Source organism: Lissotriton vulgaris, chromosome 8 (assembly GCF_964263255.1).
Source record: "Lissotriton vulgaris chromosome 8, aLisVul1.2, whole genome shotgun sequence".
Lineage (NCBI taxonomy): Eukaryota > Metazoa > Chordata > Amphibia > Caudata > Salamandridae > Lissotriton > Lissotriton vulgaris.
Genome location: NC_141696.1, coordinates 406,539,035 through 406,556,153, shown reverse-complemented (window position 1 = coordinate 406,556,153; position 17,119 = coordinate 406,539,035). Strand labels below are relative to the sequence as shown.

The window sequence follows — 17,119 nt, the reverse complement described above, 5'->3', positions numbered from 1 at the left end:
GAAGATCAAGCGCGACCGGGCCCAAGTTATCCTTGTGGCTCCGGACTGGGCTCGAAGATACTGGTATCCCGAGCTACTCAGCATGTCAGTCGATCCCCCGATTCGTCTGCCTCTTCGGGAGGACCTTCTGTCGCAGCAGCAGGGGACGGTCCTGCACCCGAACCTGTCCAGTCTCCACCTACAAGCTTGGAGATTGAGCGGCGGCAGTTGAGGCCATTTGACTTGCCTCCCGAAGTCTGTGACATCATTCTGGCAGCCAGGCGTCCCTCCACTAAGTCGGTATACGCCTGCCGGTGGAATAGATTTGTGGCATGGTGCGCAGCAAAGGCTGTGGATCCCCTCTCTGCACCCCTTTCGGAAGTGCTGCTCTTTCTTCTTTCCCTTGCCCAGCAGGGCTCTGCTCTGGGCACTCTTAAAGGGTATCTCTCTGCTCTTTCAGCCTTCTTGAGGCTACCTGATCAGCCTTCTTTGTTCAAGTCCCCTATAGTGAGTAGATTTCTGAAGGGCATCACGCACATGTTCCCTCCTGTTCCCTTCGTGATGCCTCAGTGGGACTTGAACCTTGTTCTCACCTATCTGATGTGTGCTCCCTTTGAGCCACTTCATAACTGTCCTCTTCGCCTCCTTACGCTGAAGACGGCCTTCCTGGTTGCCATCACCTCTGCCAGGAGGGTGAGTGAGCTCCAGGCTCTTTCTTCTTCTCCGCCTTTCCTGTCGGTTCACCCTGATAAGGTGGTGTTGCGTACACGACCTTCCTTTCTGCCCAAGGTTGTCACGGCTTTCCACATCGGGCAGTCCATCACCTTGCCCACCTTCTTTCCGCCTCCGCATCCCTCGAAAGAGGAGGAGAGGCTCCACCGTCTGGATCCAAAACGTGCGCTCTCCTACTACCTGGACCGCACTCGCCAATTCCGGGTGGATGACCAACTCTTCGTTGGTTACGTGGGCGCGAAGAAGGGAAAGGCTGTACACAAGAGGACCATCTCCAGGTGGATCATCTTGTGCATCCAAGCATGCTACTCCATGGCGAGGAAGGAGCCCCCGGCTGGATTGCGGGCTCACTCCACTCGGGCCACGGCAACGACAACTGCCCTGGGCCGCGGTGTCCCCCTGCAGGACATCTGTCAGGCAGCCACGTGGGCCTCGCTGCACACGTTCGCAAGACACTACTGCCTGGACAGCCAAGTCCGGAGGGATGGCTTCTTTGGCCGTTCCGTCCTCCAGGACTTTCTGGTGTGATATTGGTTCGCAGACCCACCACCACGGGGTTGGTATTGCTGGGGTATCTATTCTAAGGTAAGGAATCTATCACTAACGTGTCTCTTTCAGATGCACAAGTTACTACTTGTGTAACGATATATCTGTAAGAGACATTAGTTAGTGATAGATTCCTTACCGCCCTCCCATCCTCCCCGTTCTGCGAACCGATATTTAGGGTTAGGGTCATCCCCCTTTCAGGGCCCTAGTTTCATGGCACCAGTGTTAGTTCTATCATGGCTCTGCGTATCTGGCGCGGAAAAGCTGTGTTATCAGAACTGACGTCAGCGCGCATGGGCGCCGTCTATATACTCCGATGACGTCATCCCGGCGCTCACGACGCCGACGACGGACGCGGAGCCGCAGACGACGCCTAACAGCGCGCAGGGGTATTGCTACGCAAAAATTTCCGGATCCAGTCTGACGCCTGGGGATATTCTAAGGTAAGGAATCTATCACTAACTAATGTCTCTTACAGATATATCGTTACACAAGTAGTAACTTGTGCCACTGGCTCTGTGTCACATGTTGAGCTACTCACTGTAAATACTTCACCTTGCGCCGTTTATCGCTGTTCACTCTCTCACTTGCGTTGCCACATATCACTTGTACATATTGAGCACCAAGTCCTATCGGTTGTCATTTGAACTGTCTAACTTTGTGCTGTACAGAACTGTTCTAACATGAATTTCCCCTTCCCTGTTTGAATATCAAAAATACAAAAATTTATTTTGACTTTAAATCATCTGAATAAGTGTCTCCTTTTTCTGACCTGTGTAATTCCTTGTGCATGCAACTTAAATTGTCTTTTGAATCCTACCTTTTGGGATATTGTTATATCTTTATACCTTTGAACCCTAATCCCAATTGGTTTATGGGTCACACTCCTGTTTCTCCTACAAGTATGTTGTGGGTGGCTCCAGGACCCAGGATGGGTCTGCTCGGTGGTGAATAGGGGGATCTGCATGCAGATGGGAGGGAGGAGTTGTACCTGGTTCCTGAATAGGGCTGTGCCTTCCCTCCACAATGCTGGCTCCACCTCCTGTGGTACATCTGATGTCCCTGCCTGTCCTGTGAATAGAAGAGATAAGCTGAGCAAACCAAAAAGCTCAACAGCTCCCCTGAACAAGTTGTATCTGGTTCTCCCATTGCCTACACTTTTAAACAAAGGATTTGCTGTATAAAAGAAGGGGCTGTGACCCAATGTAAATGTTCTGGCTGTTGGATCCTGATTCCTGTAGGGCGTACTGCTGCTGGGGCCCAGGAGGACTTGCCAGGAGGGCTGCCTCCCTGTGTCCAGCTATGCACTGGAACCTTTTTGCTTTATTTCCTTATTTAAAGACTTTTGGGACCATTTGTTTCATTCTCCTTGCCCCAGGACTTTTGCTTAATCTAGCGCCTGGAAGCGCTATCCTTTAATTGCCCAGCTGAGGAGGAGCGTGGGCTGCGCAGCGCGAGGCTGTTCGTCTCGCTGGAGGGAATCCCCCACCAGAGGGATTCCCCCGCATTGTGGCCTGTGGCGGGTGCCCACCCCATTTATTTTTATATTTAATTGCAGGTGCCCACCCTGCATAATAGCTGCTTGTTTTTATTTAATAGAGCAGGTGCCCACCCTGTGTCTTCATTTTATTTAGTGCGCATGTGTAACTCCCAAGCCCTGACTAGAGTGGTGGTCTCTGCCTGGTTTTGGCGCAAGCCTTAGCCACCCAGATATTCCCATTTCTAACAAAGATCAAACCTGATTTCTCAGGCCTGCCATTGCAGGGCCTGTGTGTATTTTACTGCCACTTTGACTTTGCATTTGAAACTACTAGCCAAGCCATAAACTCTCCTTTTATCACACACAAGCCACCCCTGAGGTAGGCCCTAGATAGCCCATAGGGCAGGGTGCTGTGCAAGTAATGTAAGTAAAAGGTAGGCCATACACTGGTAAGTTATGCATGTCCTGATAGTGACAAACACCCACATTTGTTGTTCACTATGGTGAGGCCCACTCCTATCTTGGGTTAGCATTCGGAATTCCTTAATTAACTTTTAAACTGTAATTCCCGATCAGAAATGAGTAGTTGCATCATATTTGATATCTTTGTAATGGTAATGGTAAATCCTCTTTACTGGTAAAGTTGGATTTAACATTGTTTTAGAAATGCCACTTTTAGAAAGTGGACATTTCTCTGTTACTTCTCTGTGTGCCTGCAGCCAGTCTCCAATACATGTCTAGGGTAGCTGACAGCTACACTTTGTGAATTCCTGCTAGACAGCAACAAACACAGGAAGGGTAGGTGTGACTGAGAACTCATCTGTATTCTGATAGCTCTTCCTGTGCAGGAAGAGGGATGGGGGCTGACACTTGCATTTGAATAGGCAGTGTCCTGTTTCCCACGCAAAGGGTTGATTACCCTCTACTGATAGTCTTAAGATGGGCTGAAAAGAAAGGGCCTTGGCCTGTGTACACTTCAAAGACCTTTCTTTGAAGTCACCCCCACTTCAAAGGCACAACTGGGGCTCTGACCCTACCAAGACGGTATACAAGTCTGACCAGCGCCAGGATGCCCTTGGGGGACAGTAAAGCGCTATACAAATATACAATACAATACAAATATACAATACAAGTCGGCTGTGAAAAACTCTGCCAGGAGTAAAGACTGTTGTGCAACAAGGATTGCCACTCTGCTTGACAGGTGCTCTAAATTTTCTGTGCAGCCCTGCTGCCTGCTGATATTTGCCCTGCTGAGGACAAGGACTGGACCCGTCTCACTTGAACCCTGACTCACTCCAAGGGCTTGATGTTTTGCCCCCTGTTCAGATGTCTCAGGGCCATCAAAGACTTCCTTCAACTCTGCCACAGCACCAGGACTTTGCCTTCTGTGAGTCCTGCCCTGCAAAGTGGTGCCAGACCAGTCCTGGGCCGTTAAAAGGTGATTGCTGCTGTCCAGAGCCATAAAAATAGATGCAGTGCTGACTTTTTCGCCGATTAAACCAACACAGTGCCCTTTGACGCCGACCGAGTTCCGATCCGATGACATTCCTGAACAGCTCTCCAATGATGCGAGAGCTGAGTGCGAGGTTTGACGATGATGCAGCACTTGCATAGAAGGGATTTGACTCAGACTCATTAACCGATTGCGAGGTTCCACGACAATGCAGCGCTTTCATTGGAAGGGGTTTTGATACCGACATGGGACCCGACTGCGAGGTTTAAGGATGCAATGCCTACTTTGTAAGGGGTTCGACATCAACGTGGGACCCGACTGTGAGGTTAACACCAACACATCAATTTAACTACATGGATCAGAACCAACGCTTCAAGTCTTTGACCCAGATGCGTACTCCATCAAAGGTACTTTTCCAGCAGACCCTTCGTGGATCCTGTAGGCCAGCTTGCCCACCACCCCGGTCGGCCTAAACTTTGGATTTACCACGGTCCAGCGTGAGCTTATGTAATCCTTTAAAAATTAATATCGCTGGTTATACTAATTTGAATTTAGTTTTTTTGGCTTTGTTTTAATCATGAAAATATCTATTGTTGTCTGTTTGGAGTATTTTTGTGGTGTTTTCATTGTGTGTGTGTGCATGTGTCTGCGTGTGTGTGTGTGTGTGTGTGTGTGTGTGTTTTTGCACAACTACTTTGAACATTGCCTCTTTAGATGATCCTGACTTCTCTGGTCCAAACTACCATAGGGTGACCGAATGCTATCTATTATTGTGTATATAGCTTACCCTAACTAGAGTGGCGGTTCCTTCTTGTACAGGCTGCCTACTCTGACAACCTGAAACTCCAGTTATAACCAGGACATTAGGATTTTGATCCCAATGTTCCAGACTCGTTCCTGGATCTCAGTGCTAAAGAGACTGGGATTGCTGAACTCCAGCATTCTGCTAGTAAAGACCGGCAGATGGCACATGCTGGCTCTACAGTGGGATTTGACGTCCCAGTGGGTACAACACCAGGGGAATCTGTCCGATTGTATCAGGATTTTGGAGAAGAAGGCCAAATGCCTTTAGTGGTAGAGGCTGGACCACAATTGGGTCAATGGTGGACCCTTATCCTTAATCTACCCAGACTTGACCGTAGTGACAGATGCATTGCTTCTGGGTTGGGGGTGCCATTTGAGAAAAGTGCAGATCAGAGGACTCTGCCCTTCTATTAAATCACCTGTACTGACAAGATTTCTGAAATGTCTTCAGCATCAATAATGCTTATTGGCTCGTGTCACCTGTGCCAAAGCTGCTACTGCTATGCTGGTATGTGCTTGTCCAGGATATGTATCAAGTTGCTACTTGAGTCAGTACATAACTCCACAAAGAACTACTTCCTCAACAGTCAGGTCTGTTAAAATGGGCATTTTACCCGCTTGGTCCTGCAAGACTTTTTGGTCTGAGCCAGTTTGCATACCCACCACCTGGGGAGGTAGCGTTGTGGTATCTATTCACAAGTTAAGGAATTTGCAGTTAGAAGTATACTTTAGAAGAACATATTACTTACCTTTGGCAGCAAGCACAGATCTGGAAATAGCAGTAACCCTTAGTCAATTTTTGACTAACTTTTTGGATCATTTTTGATCATTTCTCGAAGTCTTACGACTCCGATCGGTGCCGTAGGGATGCCTGGTTTCAAGCACTGCGAGGATTGCGACCGCACGATGTCGGTCACGGATCCTAACCACCTGTGCCTAACTTGTCTAGGCGTCGACCACGACGACCAGGCCTGCTCCGACTGCTGGGCCCTCTCTTCGAAAGCCAGGCGGGAGCGGTCCCGCAGGTGACTCGAACTCCGGCAGTCGGCCCCGCGCCGTGAGAAGTCCCGGTCCCACGGGAGGTCGAGGGACAGGTCGCGGGCTCGGAGCCACCACAGTTCCGAGAGTCTGCACCACTCCTCCGGGTCGAAGTCGTCGTCAGGTAAGAAGCACAAGAAGTCGAAGAGGCGTCATCGCTCTTCTGACTCCCCCCAACGCTCACGCGATGCGGCTGGGGGTTCAGGTGACACCGCCCACGCGGCTCCTTCGGAGTCGCGGGCGTAGCGTCCCGCTCCACACCCTCCGGTCCCTGAGCGAGATGCGACGCCGGAGGAGATCGAGCGCTTCCTCATGGCCATGAGGTCCCTCTCTCCTCCGACGGGCTCCGCGGCGCCTTCGGGCCCGGCGGACCCGTCTGGGGCCCCTAGCGGGTCGGGGGCTTCGGCCCTGACGCTGTCAGGTGCTTCTGCCCCTACTCCGCCGGCACCTCAGGGCCCGGCCCCGCGGGGCCCCACAGTCCCGGCGCCTTCGGGCCCGGTGCCGCGGGACCCCACACATGCCTGCCAGCCACACGCCACAGACTAACATCCAGCGAGGTGGCGGCCGTGGAAATCGCCGTGGAGGCGGTCGGGGACAACGGCGAGGTCAGTCCACACCTTCCCCCGCAGCATCCGCCTCTAAACCCTCCTAGTCCGTGCTTCTCGGCCCATGTGATGCCAGTGGGGGGCAATGTTCGCCATCACCACTCTCACTGGCGCACTGTCACTTCAACAGGTGGGTGCTGTTGATCGTCCGGAGGGGCTACTCCCTCCCCTTCGAGACGACCCCTCAAGCCATGCCACCGCAACACCACCGCGTATCGGGGGATCACTTGTGGCTTCTGCAGGAGGAAGTTTCGGCCCACTTGGCAAAGGGGGCCATCGAGCGCGTTCCTGGGCCAGAAGTAGGACGTGGTTGCTACTCCCACTACTTTCTGGTACCCAAGAAGGGCAAAGGGAGCCTACGCCCTGTCTTGGACCTACGGAACGTCAACGGCTTCCTCCGGAAGGAGAAGTTGAAGATGCTGACTCTGGCTCAGGTCTTAGCTGCCCTGGACCCAGGAGACTGGATGGTAGCGTTGGACTTGCAGGACGCTTATTTCCACATCCCCGTCCTGCCGGCCCACTACGGGTTGTTCCTAACAAGCAAAACGAGATAATGTGACAATTGTTCAGTCTAATAAGTAGTGCATTGTATGTTAATATTTGTTTAATTAATTTCACAGTTAACCCTGACGAAGGGCCCCTGGAGGCCCGAAATGCATTGAGTTTTTAATAAACTGCTTATGATGAAACACGCCTTCAGTACGTATTTTTGAATGAAGAGGCTCTGATGGCCCATCAAGGATATGAGAAACTTAAGCAAATTGGCATTTCCTTGCCCGTGGATGAATTATGACTACTGTTGGTAGAAGAATTGAATTAATGGTATATAAAGGATTTAAATGGAAGATAAAAAGTAAAAAGATTGCATTAGCACTAGCGACAGTGCCATGGTTTGGGGCACCGACACAGTGCCCCTTCACAGTGACTTAATGTTTTTACGTGCCTAGGAGCTGGGTACGTCCCCATTGAGCACGCTTCATGAAACATGGATACAGAGGATGAACTTGCCGAAAGTATGGTGTGCAGCCCACCCCTAAATGTACTTGCAGGACATTTGCCAGGCGGCTACGTGGGCCTCGCTGCACACGTTTGCAAGACACTATTGCCTGGACAGTCAAGTCCGGAGGGATTGCTTCTTTGGCCGTTCCGTCCTCCAGGACTTTCTGGTGTGATTATTGGTTCGCAGACCCACCACCGGGATCGGGTATCTATTCTAAGGTAAGGAATCTATCACTAACGTGTCTCTTTCAGATGCACAAGTTACTACTTGTGTAACGATATATCTGTAAGAGACATTAGTTAATGATAGATTCCTTACCGACCCACCCATCCTCCCCGTTCTGCGTACAGATGTCTAGGGTTAAGGTCATCCCCTTTCAGGGCCCTAGTTTCAAGGCACCAGTGTTGGTTTTTAGCATAGCTCTGCGTTTCTGGCGCGGAAAAGCTGTGTCTAAGAACTGACGTCAGCACGCGGAGGCGGCGTCTAAGTACTCCAACGACGTCATCACGGCGCCGACGACGGACGCGGAGCCGCAGACGACGCCTACCGACGCGCAAGGGTACTGCTACGCGAAAGTTTCCGGATCCAGTCAGACGCCTGGGGATATTCTAAGGTAAGGAATCTATCACTAACTAATGTCTCTTACAGATATATCGTTACACAAGTAGTAACTTGTGCGTCCATTGGCTCATGCGGGCCAGTGTCTGTAATGATTTTAGCAGTAGGTTTACCTTTCGAACTGCATCCACAATTTGGAGGACGTAGCCTGGGATCTTCAGTTGTGGCTGTCAGGCACAATTCTAATGTGACACAGATGATTCTCTCTACTAAATTTGAGGCTCAACATAGTGACATGTATTGTCTATGGGTGGGGACTGTCATCTCGGGGAAGAGTAAACCAGGGGCTTTTAGTACCAGATGAAGTAAAGGCACCATATCAGCCTATAGGAGCTTCATGGTATTCGGTTGGCTCTGAAGGCCTTTCTCCTGTCCATCAAGATGAAGCAGGGTAACATCTTAACAGATTCCATTACCGCTATGTGATACTACAACAAGTAAGGTTGGGAGGGGGGGTAGGGGGTCACAGATCCTGTGCAAGGCAATAAAGCACCTCTGGGAATAGCTGAACCAGGAACGGATACCCATGAAGGTAAATCTTGGTGCGGGCTAACTGAATGCCAGAGCGGACCAGCTCAGCAGATGTCAGGTGGTGAATCATATATGACCTCTTTATTCAGCGGTTGCTCAAAACATCTTCACCCAGTAATTCATGCTGTGGTTGGATCTTTTTGCACCACCAAGAACTTACTGTTAGTTATTGCACACTGGATTCTCTGCCTAGAGGTTCCTGGGTATACGCAGGCCTCCAGTACCCCTCCCCATTATTTCCTCTCCTACCTCAACTTCTCAACCGACCAGGCGCAGAGAATCCCAGTTGCTCCATATTGGGCCTCGAGTTGTAGTAACATGATCTCTTGGGCATTTAGTCTCCGATCCAGCTCTATGGACCAGACAAATGTCTCAGAACAGGGCTAACTCCTACACCTGGAACTCTACAACTTCCATGCATGGAGAGTGAGTGTCACCAGATGGGCAGATTTGATTTATCTATTGAAGTAGTGGATCTTATTTTTATGGGTAGTATGGGTAGACACTCTTGTATCACATATGTTTATTCAGGCCACTGGGTGAAATGTGTTGCCTGGTGTGAAGATCGTCAAAATGATCCTTTGAAGGCAAAGCTGTCAGATGTTTTATTTGTTGTCTATGACCCAGCAAGGCTTTGCTGTGAGCACTCTTAAAGGCTATTTGTGAGTACTTTCAGGCTTTTTTCCATTTGCCTGATCAACCTTTGCTATTCAAGCCAGTACTTGAAATGCATTTTTGTTTGCATATATTTCCCCTTGCGCCCACTATTATGCCTCAGTGACATCTTAACTTCTTATTTCATTCGTTGTGTGCACACCCTTCAAATTGAATTATGTCAAATGGATTTATGAAATGGGCAAAGTTTAAATTGAAATCTTTCAGATGAAATTTAAATATCAATTTAGGAGTCTTCACGAAAGGAATGAAGATCAATTTTCAGTGAATGTTTTTAAATGTTTCAATATTAATTTCAGTAACGGTTTTGTTTTTGAAAATGTGATATTTTGAAGTATTGGTCCTCATATGAAATGCTCCCCTAGAAAGGGTGTGCTTGATAATGTTAGCCAGATTGTGTTACTTGGTTTAGAGGGTGTGCACGAGTGCAAGGCTATAGGACCAGAATAACCTGTTATTTTGGAAGTGATCGTTTCTCTTTAACTTGATATGCCTTGAACTTTATATTGCATAATCCTCTGTGCGTTTTCTAAATCATCATGTTTTTGTCTTTGCAGTCCATTCTTGGCAGTAGTGGTATTCCTTGGCCAACAACCACTCCGTTCAGCAGTTCCATCTGGGCCAGCAACATCAACAACACCCTTCCTTTCACCACTCCAGCAAACTCTCTATCAGGCATTAATCTTATGGGAAATGAAAGTACCTCATCTGTGCCCTCCAGTTCGAATGCTGCTACAAACCAACCTGATACAATGGGAGGACAGACCTATGATCCCTGGCGAATATGGAGCCCCACCATAGGGAGAAGAAGCTCAGATCCTTGGCCCAGCTCACATTACCCTCATGATATCTAAAGTTTTCAGCAAAACCAAAAGAAAAACATTTGCATCAGATCATGATACAAATTTCGAACCCGCCATTTGTTTAAGACTTTGTCTATGCAGGACAGCTCCTTTTTATTCCTTTTCTCTTTTTTCTATTGCTGGGGGTTTTCCTTTTTAGACTTGGTAAGAGTTATGCACCAGCCAAGCTTTTTGTTCTCTTTTACATCTTTCTGTTCAATTATGCTTGTGTGAGATTGTTATTCTGCTTTCCATAGGCTGAGCTTTTTCCCTTAAATCTTCTCAGATAATGGTTGTATATGAGACTCATCACTTGGTTAGGAAACCACTTGCCACATCCCATTCATTTATTTATTTATTCCCCGGCAATGAGCCGGATTTAACATCCCAGATTGGGAAACATATTTCAACTACTGTATAGAATCGTCCCCAGCATGCAACTTTTTTTATCTGATATTTCCAGGCTTTGGTTTTAACGAGAGAAGTTTTTCTCCCAGTATTATGTTCCTGACATACCTGATCTATAAATAAATAAAAGAAGCACTTTGTGCTAGATATGCAGAGTATTTTTTTAAGAATAAGGTTCTTTTTGTTATTGAAGATTACCGAATGTAAAAAAAAAATTAAAAAATGCAACACACATGGATGAATGTAGGAGCCTTCAGTTAAGACTTTTAAACATTTTCTGTGCTGTTTGTAATTTTGGTTCTGTACATTTAAAAAAATAAATGTGTTTTAAAGGTGAAATGCTCTTTGCCAAGTCCTGTGGTCCTGACAGGATTCCTTGGGCATTTCCCAAAAAGATGCAACTTTTTGTTGTACTTTGACAATAAATGAGATTTTTCAATACTTCCAGTTTTGAGTGAGTTTATTAAAACTTGCCCTTCAGCCTTAGTTAGAAAAGATCTGTAATAACTAATGTTTGCTTACATTTTTTGAGGTGGAATGCAGTTGTGCCAAGGTTTAACAGACTCCAGGCTGATTCTTTTGATAGGTCAGTGCATGTACCTTCTGATAAAGTGTTATAGCCCCTGATTCCTAACCTTGGGAGTCCTCCTGGTAGCCAGACGAACTGGGATCCACGCTCACCCCCGCAAATCACGTCCGAAAACTCTGTATCATCCTAGATGACAAGCTCACAATGAATAAACTGGTGAACGCAGTGACCTTATCCTGCTTCCTCATTCCCAGAATGCCCGCAAGATTTTCGAATGGCTCCCCATGCACACGAGACGCACTGTCACCCAGGCCCTCATAACCAGTAGACTAGACTACGGAAATGCGCTGGTCATCTAATAGAGACGTCTAGCCGCAGATTCCCTAACTTAGAATATCCCCAGGCGTCACACTGGATCTGGAAAACTTTTCTGCAGCAGCACCTCTACGCACCGGGCGGTGGCTCCTCCCTGACGTCGTCCACGGGCATGACGTCAGTGGAGCCATATATGTCCCTCCTGGCGCGCTGACATCAGTTTTCTTCTTTTCCACGTCCAAGCGCAGATCCTGGAAAACCAGCAGTTCCTTGGCCTGCTTTTTGGGCTTTCTAGACGCCTTTGGTGTCGGGTGGAAAAGTGTGTAATGCCTTCCGGCTTTAAGGCTTGTGAAGCATGTGCGTGTCAGATGTCTGGCACTGACCCGTACCTCATTTGTATGTGGTTCCTCTGCGTGCATCACGACTCTAAGGACTGTGACGCCTGTCAGCGGATGAAACCGAAGTCCTTGAGGGAGCATCGCATGAAATTGCTGGCTGCACGGCTGTCCGGTCCGGCTCCCTCCCGGCGCCGCTCCTCTTCTCTGGATCTGGTTACTTCCCGAGGTCGCTCTCGCGACAGATGTGCGACAACAAGTAACTGTAAGCACGGGCGTCGCTTACGGAGTTCTTCTTCCGCAGCCCGTGCCGTTGCCGCCCATTCCTCTCGCACTGAGCAAGGAAAAGGCAAACTGCAGCCTCACCCTCCGTATCCACCCTTTCCGGGTGTCAGGGCAACGCATGCCCAAATGGGGGCCTATTGTAAGGCACTACAGGCTAGTTTCGAGTCGCTCACTCTCCCTAGTGCGCCTTCGGGTCCAACAGAGGTAGCAGGTACTCATGCCGGGTCCTCATCTGCGGACGTTTCCCCGTCACGGGTTGTGTGTGTTGACTCAGCTTCTGAAGCCCACGCGACGCCGCCAAGCCAGGGCCCAGAGCACAGCCAACCCCGTCAGTCAGCACATAGCCCTGTGCGGCTTTCTGCGCCGACGATGCCCGGGTCAACGCCGACTCCGGCATCTCTTGCTGTGGGATCGGCGTCGGTCGGCATCCAGGTCGAATCCTCTGTGGAGGTCGTCGACATCCAGGCGACTCGGATACGACGTCGATCAACATTGGGACCGGCGTTGAGTCAGCCTCCCTTGGTGGTTGCACCTCCGACTCCTCGGGCGGCAATAGGTCACCGCGACGTCCATTGATGCCACTGCTTTCATTTATGCCTCCTCATATGGAACCTGATGCTTCCCTGGACTCCCCTGATGAAGAGGCCAGCGTGCAAGTACCCTGTGTTGCCTGGCCTTCGGGTCAGTCTCTGACTCGTCCACTCCTCATTTCTAGTGGTAGGATTAGCCTTCAACCGTCTCCTTCTGACAGTTTGTTACCACCTACACGGATGACAAATGAGTCTAGTGCTGCCTTTGCACGCGCTATTCATGCAGCGGCTGCTGTGCTTAGCCTTCAGCCTCCTATGGTGCCTTTGCTTTCTGATCCTTTATTGGATCTGCTCCATTTGGAGCCTATTGAGGTTGAACCTTTGTTGCCCCTCGGTGATTCGCTACTTGACGTCCTCCATGGCACTTGGTCCAGGCCATCTTCTGGTGACCCCGTTGAGTGCGCTATTGCTCATAGGTACCACCCTGCTCTGGGTGATCCTCTGTTTGTTTCTTCAGCCAACTGCTCAGGGCCTGGTTGTTCAGGCAGCTTTTAATTTGCAGTCTTCACCATCTTTGCCATTGTTACCTCCCACCAGGGAATCTAAGTGGCTGGATGATTGTGGTCGCTGGCTTTTCGCCTCTGCTAGCGCAGGTGTCCGGGCCTTGAATACAGTCTGTGTGTTCGCCCGTGCATCCTCCACTCTTTGGGACTCAGTTGACCACCTTCTCCCTTCTATTCCAGAAGGAAGACGGGCGGAATTGCTCCGCCTTCTTCTGCATGGCAGAAGCATGGCACAATTTTCCATTAGGTCCCCTCTGGATGCCACTGACTCAATGGGACGGGTCCTGTCTCGCGCTGTGGCTTTACGCTGCCATGCTTGGCAGCGTGACAGTCGCTTTCCGGATCATATTCGCGATGCGCTCAGGGATCTTTCATTTAATGGGGTAGATCTGTTTGATCGCCATGTGGATTCGGCGGGCTCCCGTTTTTCATCAGGGCTGGGATAAATCTTGCTGCCATATTCTTTGCATTATTTTCCGGTGCTCACCCTAATGCACAGGTTGGTTTTAGTGGCCGGTTACTGTTCATGGCTGATTAGCCCCTTATCTGTTCATTCGGCACAGCAGTTTGGCTTCTTTTCTTTTTTCAGTCCTCTGACTGTGCTTAGACCAAGAGGACACCCCTACTAGGGATTTGCTTTACCCTATTTGGGGTATTCATGGCATCGGTACTGCCATTGCCTTGGTATGTTCCTATGGAGTCTCCGAGCACACGTTCTGCTGGGAGTCACTTGTCGATTCCTACAGAGGTCTTAGTGTGACTTGCTTTATTGCACATTGGGGTTCTCTGTTTTGAATCGGAATTTGGCATAGGTTCCGTGCCGTGTGGTGTCTATTCTGCACGCCTGGTAAAACACCAGGTTGTAGCAATTCTTTCGCTACGAGGCATCCTATTTGCTGCTATGCGCCTTATTTATTGTTGTTCTTATTAGTGCAACTTGGACATACAATCCCTTTTGGTTTATCCTCCAAGTGAGTGATTGAGCAGGTGTTCTTTGTTATCCGTGGTCATAGACTTTTTCTGGCCCTTGTGCTACAGCGATATCCCTAGTCCCTGCTCTTTCAGTGTAAGTGTTTCCACTCTTTGATTGACTTCATACTGTGTACCCTGTAACGGCTCGTTTTCCTATGCAATCACTCCTTGGGGTCTGGGACCTTTCCATTTTTCCTCATTTTTGCCACAACGGTGTCTAATTCTTCTCCTACTCTGTCTTGCAGGGGGCAGTTGTTACGCTTAGGCAGGGAGCATGGGTTTCTTACTGCTCTAGACATTGTCCTACCCAATTTCCAAATGTCTGCTAGTATGTGCTGCATACTCTACTGCATACTCTAGACTCTTGTTGGGTCACGTTTTCATTGTTTCAATGTTTTTCTTCCTGCTATGAATCTGCTCTATGTGCTTACCCAGCAGATTCGTTCAGGTTCCTTCATTCAGACAGTGTCCGTTTTCCCTGCCCCGGTCTACTTGTTCCACCGACTCGGAGTGCCCGGCTGGCTGGTGCCCTTTTTGTGCTGTTGCCTCCTCGCTTTCTCACTATTTTGTGCCTCAGGCTACTACGCAACCCTACAGGAAGTCTTTACTTACTTCGTATGGCTCCAGTGTCCTAGTGGCATGCTTAGGTACCTACCGATCTTCACTCTTGGTTGTTAACGCACAACTACTTGTCTTCGGCCCTTCACATATTATGACGTCATCGCCTACTGATCGAAGAGCCAGGTCTTGAGGAGTTTTCTGAAGGCCAGCAGGTCCCGAGTCTGTTGTAGGCTGGTGGGAGAGAGCGTTCTAGGTCTTGGTGGCAGGTTAGGAGAAGGATCTGCCGCCGGCGGTGGTTTTCCGGATACGAGGAACTGTGGCGAGGGTGAGGTTGGCTGAGCGGAGGTTTCGGGTGGGGGTGTGGAAGCTGAATCGGTTGTTGAGGTAAGTGGGTCCGGTGTTGTGTAGGGCTTTGTGTGCGTGGATGAGAAGTTTGAAGGTGATCCTCTTGTTGACGGGGATCCAGTGCAGGCCCCTCTGGTGGGGTGTGATGTGACTGCGTCGGGGGACATCGAGGATCAGTCGTGCCGAGGCGTTCTGGATTCGTTGAAGTCGTCTCAGGAGCTTGGTTGTTGTTCCTGAGTAGAGGGCGTTCCCGTAGTCGAGTCTGCTGGTGATGAGGGCCTGGGTGACGATTTTTCTCGTGTCGGGAGGGATCCATTTGAAGATCCGGCGGAGCATGCTTAGGGTGTTGAAGCAGGACGCGGAGACGGCGTTGACTTACCTGGTCATGGAGAGGGTGGAGTCGAAGATGACCCCCAGGTTGCGTGCGTGGTCTGTGGGTTACCGGGGCTGTGCCTAGCGATGTGGGCCACCAAGAGTCATCCCAGGCTGATGGGGTGGGTCCGAGAATGAGGACCTCCATCTTGTCTGAGTTCAACTTCAGTCTGCTGTCCTTCATCCAGTCGGCTACGGCCTTCATTCCTCTGTGGAGGTTGGCTTTGGCGGTGTGGAGGTCTTCGTGAGGGATATGATCAGCTGGGTGTCGTCGGCAGAGTTCGATGGCATGTTTGCGAGCGGAGTGAGTGTTGAGAAGGATGCAGCGGTGGTGGTTGTGTTCTCTGGTTGGTGGTTTGGTGGGCTGGATGCTGGTGAATCTGCAGTTCCAGCAGGCGAAGGGCCCTTGGGTGCGCTTCGGGGTGGCCCGGTAGCAGAGGTGGTCTTGATCAGTGTTGAGTGCGTGGAGGGTGCTGGAGTCGTAGTGCAGTCTGGCGTTGGGGGGGGGGGGGGGGGGGCGGGTTCCAGGGGTTCCGGCGCGGTCCAGGCGCAGACGGGCTTGCCTTTGGTGTGCCTTCGCGTGCCAGCACCGCGGCCGCTGCGCGACCTCCATAAGAGGCCAAGTGGGAGGGAGGGGCATCTGGGAGGCAGGAGCGGGGCGGCCAATGGGCGAGGGCAGGGGAACAGAAAGGAAAAAGGGGGCGGGCCGCGGGGGAGCAGCGGCGGGGAGCGGGGGCACAGAGGGCAGGGGCGCACAAGGAGCGCCTAATAATACACAATAACAGAAGATAAAACTAAAATACAGTAAACCAACAACTATTGCACAGTAAGAAAAATGTATGCAGTACCCGGGGCACACCAGCGGCGAACCCTTGGCACCACTCGGGTCCCAGAGGAGTCGAGCGGCGTGGGGAGTGACCTGGGGTCAGGTCACTGCCTTTGCCTCCCATTGCTTTCTGCTCTCCTTAGAGCTTCATGGTCTGGAGGTTAACTGCGCTGCCTTTCATAGCCTCATTATAATTTGTCTCTAAGGTTAAAGGTACTGTTTAGTCGCCTTACGGACTACTAAGTTCATTCATGAACTTGATGGGGTTCAGTCGCAGACCCACCTCCTACTTGGGTATGCCTTTGGTATCTATTCTAAGTTAAGGAATCTGCGGCTAGACCTCTCTATCAGATAAACGAGTTACTTACCTTCGGCAACGATGTATCTGGTAGAGACATAGTCTAGCCGCAGATACCTTACCACCCGCCCAACCTCCCCGTTCTGCGAGGACCTTTTCTGGTTGAGGCTTTCTATACTCTCCTCCTTTAGGGTGTCTTGCCCCTTTCTGGGTGCTCTGCTCTCACTCCAATACAGACTGATTTGTTCTGTTTCTCTGTTGCTTCCCGCCATTCTCTGAAATTAGGCGGTATGTTAATACATCAAATGTTCCTTCCAGCTCTAGACCTAGATTGTATGGTGTGAAATCTATTCACACTGTTTCCCGCCATCCCGCTTTCCCCTTCTACATGGCCTTGTGGTCGTTTCCGCCTCAGCAGGGTTTTCCTTCAGGACTATTGGCTATGTCCATTTATGGATCTTTAATGGAGATTGCTAT

General features: G+C 50.0%; 1 protein-coding gene across 1 annotated transcript in view; it reads left to right on the top strand.

Moving 5' to 3' along the window:
- Positions 1-11,150, top strand: part of LOC147697095 (transmembrane protein 131-like) — a 427,844-nt gene extending 416,694 nt beyond the window's left edge. The window contains exon 14 of the mRNA XM_086934173.1: positions 10,019-11,150. Within this exon, the coding sequence (XP_086790299.1) occupies positions 10,019-10,315 (297 nt within the window). The 3' untranslated portion in view covers positions 10,316-11,150. The remainder of the gene's footprint in view (positions 1-10,018) is intronic.
- Positions 11,151-17,119: the final 5,969 nt, after the last annotated feature.